Here is a 6,837-nt window from a genome sequence, read left to right as displayed (position 1 = left end):
CCCCAACTCCACTGCCCTACACACACACGCTCACCCTGAATTAACTTAGGTTTCCATGACATATATTTAAGAGAGGGACAGTAGTACCAGAAACAGGCTGTGAATATAGGTCATCCTTGAATAGAGGTATAACACTGGATCTCCTATAATTTATTAGACAGTCATTTCCCCCTCTTCATTAGCGTAGTGGTTTTTGCATTGTTTGCCTGGCTTCAGGGCCTCCTGGACTCAGCCTCAGAAGGATGAGCAGCAAGACTTAACTTCTGCTGCTGCCCTGAAGTGTCCGCTGGCTGTACAGCTGGCCCCGGTGGATCTTCACATGTTTGGCTAAATGGTCACTGCGGGCAAACTTCTTCTCGCAGGCGGCACACTGGTACGGCTTGACACCGGAGTGGGAGCGCTTGTGACGGGAGAGCTCATCTGACCGGGAAAACCTGCAGGAGAAGGGAAGCATGGTGGATCCAGCCTTCGCTGCTAGACAGGACAGGGAACACGAGGACCCTGGCAAGTGGGAGGCTGAAGTCTGGCTCTGCCACAGCCTCCGGGGGTGACCCTAGACGGGTCACTTCTGCTCTGCTCCATCCAGTCTACCAGCGAGGCACAGGTACCCCAGGCTCCGGCTGGAGGAACAGAAAGAAATAAACCCCTCCAAGGGGTGATTTAGAGGTACGAAAGAGGAAAATAATTCACCCGCTGAGATCTTCATTTCTTTCCACTGCTCTTAAAGGACACTGCCCCTACTTCCTTCATTTGTTTTAGACTTGCTGAAACCTTTTGGGAGCAGACAGCCCCAAGGCCAGATGCTGAGAGAAACTGCTTTTTGGGGGATCAGCCCAGGCTGGCAGTGACTAAAGGACACTGTTTGGGAGCCTGGGTGGAAAGGCTTTACTATAACTCTCACATCCAGCCAAGAAGAGCATCGCTGTTGAGAGAAGGCTTGTTTTTCCTGAGAGAGCACGGGTTCTCCCTGCAAACTCTGAGCATTCTCTTGTTTCTCAGAATGGCAGCAGGTTTTCACTGTCAGCCTGGGCTGGACTGGGAGCTGGGGAGAGAGAAGCTGCCTGTGAGTTGGTTTAAATACCAAGCACAAGGGAGGAAAAACAAACGCACCCAGCCTGGCACAGAGAAGCAGAGGTTTCCATGCCGAAGCAAGCTGACCGCTGTTCTGAAGATGGAGTAAAAAGGACCACAGGAATACCCAGTGTTCAGACTGCTTATCTATGTAATGCCTACACCTGGAGCAGATCAGCCAAACAGCCTGGAAAGTCCCTTTAACCACTTGCATGTCCCCACTTAATTCTCCTGCACCCTTTCTTCCACCTGGCACACACAGATCCAGACCCAGGGGCACCTGCAGCAAGTTGGTCCGCAGCTGTTTTATGAGTGTCCCCTCAAAGGTCTCAACAAGGCCTGGGAGCTGGCGTGACTTCAGCATGCATCGCATGTCTGAGTGTCAGGGGAGTGCTGGAGAGGAGGACTGGACAGGATTTACTCCTGTTCCGCCTCTAAGGAGCCAACACAGATGGCAGGAGTATAAGGATGGAAGGGTTTTTCCATCTGGCTGAAACATGCCCACGCAAAGAAACACAAAGCAAGGAGCTTCAGATGTAACCCCAGACTCCCAGGGATAGGATTTCAAACTCACACCTGGTACTGTAAATACTGCGGCTCCTCACAAAAGGCTCTGTGAAAACAAAATGCATCCTAAGGCCATCCTCAGGTCTTCTGTGCAAAGCACTGACTTCTTTTCCAGCTTCATTGTGAGAAGCAAGTTTCAAGGTTGCAACTCCTCATAGAAAGCAGGACCAGGAGAAATAACATATATATTCAGAGTTAAGGCCACATCGAGAAAAGGGAGCACGGCCCCGAGAACCCCAGCTGAGTACACCACTCGATAGTACAGCTGCTCCCACGGAGGGGCAGGGGAGCAAGTGCAGCAGAGCACAGCAACTCAGCGGACAGCCTGCACGATGCTATCGTACAGGCTAGCACCATCCCTCTCCTCCTTCCTAGAGGGAAAAGTGACGCTTGTGTTGTTGCCATTGTCCCCTTCCTCAGTCCCCAGGCTCTGAGCATCAGGTCCAGGAGGGTTTTAGCAGCACTAGGTGGTACTGGAAAAGGAGACGATGCCTATAAACATCTACTGCGGTTATAGGTGAAATGGAGGGACAATTGCCGATGGCAAAGGGACAGCAGCTTGGCAAGAGGGAGTCCCAAAATTGAGACCTAGTCTCATACCTTCCAGAGTTTCACCACCTCAAGACAGAAGCCATAACACACCGTCTGGGGAAACGAGGCAGCAAGTGTATGCCAAAGCATTGCACAAGAAACCAGGAAAGCTCAGTGCTGCCAGCACCAGTTTTCTTTGTGATATGCTTTGAGATCTGCTGATGAAAAATGCTACACAAGACCTCAGGACTATTAGCCCTTCTTGCAAAAGCCTGTACTGAGCATCCTGGCCCCCGGGACAGGTACGCGGTACCAGGAAGAGAAGACCACAGCAGAAAATTAATCAGAGAAGTGCAGCAAGATTAAAAAGCAGAGTTAATTTAGGGAACGCAGATGAAAGAAAACGACAACCACCATCATGTGCAGGGGAAACAGAAGTCAATGCAACATGGAGATATGCTACAGGCCCACAGGTGTCTGAGGGATGCAAGCAGCCAGGGCAGGCGAACGGCAAGAGAAAGCAAAGGGTTGCTAAACAAACACAGAACTATGCATGGGCTCCTCAGGAAGCTGCGAGACTTCTATTTCCTGGGACAAATATTAATGAGAAAAGCCATTTTTGTAGCCCAACTGCAGAAATTGTCCTGAACTAGACAGAGAAAGCTTGCAAAACTACAACATCACTTGGAAAAGCTGTATTGCCAGAGGGTGTTTAGGCATCCAGTTCAAGGGGGGATTTGGGGTTTTTGGGAAAGTGTCAGCTACGCTTCCCCAGCTGGAGGTTTTCAGCACTTTTGGTTAGAGTGGACACTACCCAAAGTGCTCAGCAAACTCTACTCCTCCAAGCCTCCTTCCAGCTCGTACCTATAATTCACTCAGGAAAGAAAACTTGTGATTTTATCCTGGATTTTCACTAGCCAAGAGCTCCCCTGCATCTTGGCAAGCAATGGCAGGCCTTTGGCAGGGACACCCATTCACAGAGTCCCACGGCTCCCACTTACCGCCAGCCACAGTTGGGCCAAGCACAAGTGTAGGGTTTCTCCCCGGTGTGCCGACGAAAGTGAGCCTTGAGGTGGGAACTCTTGGTGTACATCTTGCCACAGCCCGGGTGCGAGCACTTATGGACGCGGACAAGGGAAGTGGCGGCTTTCTGATACTTGGGTGTTGCCTCCACCTCTTGCACATCCCCTGGAGCCCCTGACCTCATGGCGACTGGCAGGGGGGCAATTTTGACGTACTTTTGGTCCATGATGGTCACAGGGGGCTGGACCTGAGGGAGGAGGGACAGGTTTTGGCCCTGCAAGCTGATAACCAGCTGGGCCACCCTGACACCATCCGTAGCACTCTGTGCTAGCGGGCTGCCACTGTCCATCTGGAGAGGCTGGATTTGGAGGACCACAGGGATGCTCCCAGCAGCTACTGTCTGGTCACTACCATCAGCTGCCCCTCCAGGCTGAGCAGCGTTTGTGACATATTCTTCTTGAACCACACTGGAGATAGGCTGTCCTCCAGAGCTACCTAAGCCGATCTCAGATTTGATCTCGACCTTCCCTCCAGCTGGGTGAAGCTCACTTGCTTCGTCTTTGAGGAACTCATCCTTCTCCCTTAGGAACTCCTCAATCTCCTCCAGGGTGGGAATGAAGTCCTGGGAGAGGCTGCTGCAGAAGTCAGGCAGCCTGAGGTGAGCGTCGTAGACAGCAACTTGGGGTTTTGTGTCTTCCCCCTTTGCAGAGGACAGGGGGAGCAGGGTCCCTTCAGAGTGGCTGGTGCTGCCTGCAAGGAGATGGCCAGAGCCTTCTGGGTGGCCAGGTGCCCTCTCGTTGCCGTGCCCTGGCAAAAGGGCTGGTGGCATGCTGCGGTGCAGAGCACTGGCAAAGCTCTCTAGCAGTGAAGAGCTGGTCAAGGAGGGTAGGAGCTCCTGGCAACTCACAGAGACCATTTGTTGACTCACGTCCTCTGCCTACACAAAGCTCTTGGCTCAGCTGGATCAGAAGCCTCTGTAACAGCTCAGCTGGGGCTCCTGAAGCTGTCAAAGTCTTCATTCATCTGCAAGGGAACACCACCAAGGTTATTTCCAAATTAAAAAAAACCAAAGCAATACAAGAAAACCTCAGTCTTTGAACAAAACAGACTGTGCATTAGAAAGAAAACATCAAAACTAGACCGTGGCCTTTGTTTTTAAAGAGTCTGTTGCTTAACAAACACATGCTAACCATTTTCCTATGCAGGACACCAACAGGCTGAAAAGAGCTAGATTCCCCCCAGCAGCGAACTTCCCTGGGGAGTTTATTAAGGTAAAAATACACAATGAAACACTTCATCTCTCTTCCACCTATGCCAGAGGGCAGGTATGTGCTGCTAGATGGCAGAGAGGATGACTTGTGGCTTACAACTAGGAGTTAATTGAGATCCAAGTGAGGGTGCTGGTTTCTCCACACTGCGAATGTTGGCACAACCACAACCTGACGCAGACCTATCACTGCTGCATTAAAGCTAACTAGTTTGGGAACAGATAATAAGACAGCTATGAGAGTGCCTGCTGCCAAACTGCTTGGGGCTCTGGTGAGCATTCACCAGCAACCACGCTGCTGTGGTTACACTAGCTATCGGTGCCTGAACAAGCGAGTTTGAAGCCAGTTCACGCAGCTCTGCCCAGGCTCAGTCACACCTCCAGAAAGCATTGCAGACAGACTCAGGCTCACAGGGCCCTTGAGGACACAAACACCATGTTTCAAAACAGGTGAGAAAGATCACAGCATCTCCAGGTTAGACCTGAGCGGTCTGCAGAAAGTGACTGGTCTCCCACAACCCAGCACATCAAACCCCATGGGCCCTGCTGTGGCTCGCAGGGTTGCGAGCACAGTGCCTGAGCAGCCACACACCGTCCCTCCTCCTGCGAGATGGCAGCCTGGAGGCTGCATCCTGCTCCTGCAACACCTAAACCACCCAAGAAGGCAGGATCTTTTTACTTTTTACATTTAATGCGGAAAGTGAGTTTCCAAGAGAAAGAAAACCTATGCCAAAGTCCCTTATGAACCTTTTCCAGAGTAAGTCAGTCCTTGAGATTTCTGCAGAGCTGCAGTTAAGCCAGTCCCTGTTATCTGTGCTTCCTCAGGGTCCTGAGAGCTGGGAAAGGGAATTTTTGAGCAGCAGTCTCGATGTGACATAAGGGCTCTTCCCCTTAAGAAGAAATAATCCCCACATTGTTCAAAATCTCCTAAGAGCAAGATGCCATATTGCTTGGGGCCATTTGCAGTGCTGCCCACAGTCTGTCTTCAGCACAACTCTGCATCAACAAGTCATGATGAGCAGAGACCATCGCTGCTCACAGGTGAGGTAAGAAAGGTGTTTGGGCCAATCTCAACCTTCAGGCTTTGAGTTTTCATCACAACACAAATTCGTGCTCTGAACCATCACCTTCAAGGCAGCGCCCAATTCCGCTGCTTCCTCCACACCAATTATAAGATCTCTTTCTGATCTCTGCTTCTCTGACTCTCGTCTCCTCTTTCCACAAGCTTCAGAGGCCAGAAAAGCCTTCCCCCTCTGGCTACCAAACACTACTGTTTACCTCTTCCAGAAAGCCTTAAAACCTGATTTTCCAACAAAGTCTCCTTACAGAGCAGCGGAGGAAGTCTCCATCCCTTCAGTATGCCCCCAGGACAACGGAATGAAACTATAAACTCCTTAGCTCAGGAGCCTCATTGAGTACATACCTTGCAAATTCAGAGTGAACAGCTCTGTTGAACTAACAACACAAAGAAAAGCACAACCAGAGGGCAGGAGGGTCCGGTGGTTAAGCTGCTGGCTTAGGACTAAGGAGATCTGAGCAGCGTCTCCTGCTCTGCTGCAGACTTCTTGTGCAACCTTAGGGTAGTTGCTAGAGTGCTCCGGTCCTCAGTTTCCCATCTAGGCGGGGGCAATAGTAACGTCCTACCTTGCAGAGCCGTGCTAAGGGGAAATGTGTAACCTGGTGGCACGCTCCATTACTAACAGACTTCGTAGATACCCGTTACAGATGTCAGTGCCTTGTCAATCCAAGGCATTTTTGCAAAATGCACGTCAACGGTGCTGTCATCCCAGATAAGCTACCGCCAGAAAATGGAGACCTGACTTTGGCCTTCAGCAAAGCATTCTGCAAGGCAAGGTCAACGTCGTTTTCAAGCTTCACTTTGCATTTCTATTCCTATAGTTTTTCAAATCCCTAAGAGCACTCAATTACTGTATGAAATCAGCAGATGTGCAGTTTGAGCACATAGAGAAAAAGTAATTTGCCCAAGGTCAGCCAACAAGCAGGAGCTGGGAACTCAGCCGAGGGTTACGACTCTCCTCTCGTGACTAAACAACACGGACAAACACCTGTAACCTCTTCAGAGCCATGAATTACACTCACGGTGTCTGTGCACAACCTGGACTCACGAACCCTTTCAGGACAACTACAACATGCTAAGTCAGTCAGAAACTTACAGCTACCTCTTGTAGCAGATCCCTCACCGACAAGGGGATGCCCCACGCTTCCACTCGGCCAAGGACAAGTAGGACAAGCGAGTGTCAGCAACGTCTGGAACGGCTGCTGTCCCCAAACCCCACCGCGGGGCACAGAGCCAGGAGCCGGCTGGAAGCCCCCGGGGCCGAGGGGACCGAGCCTGGCCCGGAGACTTCATTCATCCC

The 6,837-nt window shown here is 51.1% G+C and overlaps 1 protein-coding gene across 1 annotated transcript; it reads right to left on the bottom strand.

Moving 5' to 3' along the window:
• Nucleotides 1–256: 256 nt before the first annotated feature.
• LOC104167727 (Krueppel-like factor 15) lies at nucleotides 257–4,021 on the bottom strand. The gene is made up of 2 exons (XM_009708063.1): nucleotides 3,171–4,021; nucleotides 257–434 (listed from the first exon to the last, which is right to left on the bottom strand). Exons 1-2 carry the CDS (start codon nucleotides 4,019–4,021, stop codon nucleotides 257–259), a joined length of 1,029 nt encoding a protein of 342 aa, XP_009706365.1.
• Between the last annotated feature and the right edge of the window lie 2,816 nt (nucleotides 4,022–6,837).

Source organism: Cariama cristata, unplaced genomic scaffold, assembly GCF_000690535.1.
Source record: "Cariama cristata isolate BGI_N322 unplaced genomic scaffold, ASM69053v1 scaffold25559, whole genome shotgun sequence".
NCBI classification, from domain to species: domain Eukaryota; kingdom Metazoa; phylum Chordata; class Aves; order Cariamiformes; family Cariamidae; genus Cariama; species Cariama cristata.
Note: the sequence above shows the minus strand (reverse complement) of the source record. Positions and strands in the feature narration are given on the sequence as shown.

Excerpts from the sequence above, each read along its gene's own strand:
- LOC104167727 (XM_009708063.1), bottom strand. The coding sequence starts at position 4,021 with ATGCCACCAGCCCTTTTGCCAGGGCACGGCAACGAGAGGGCACCTGGC. Across the intron at positions 435-3,170 it reads TGGCCCAACTGTGGCTGGCG|GTTTTCCCGGTCAGATGAGC; the intron begins GTAAGTGGGAGC and ends CTTCTCCTGCAG.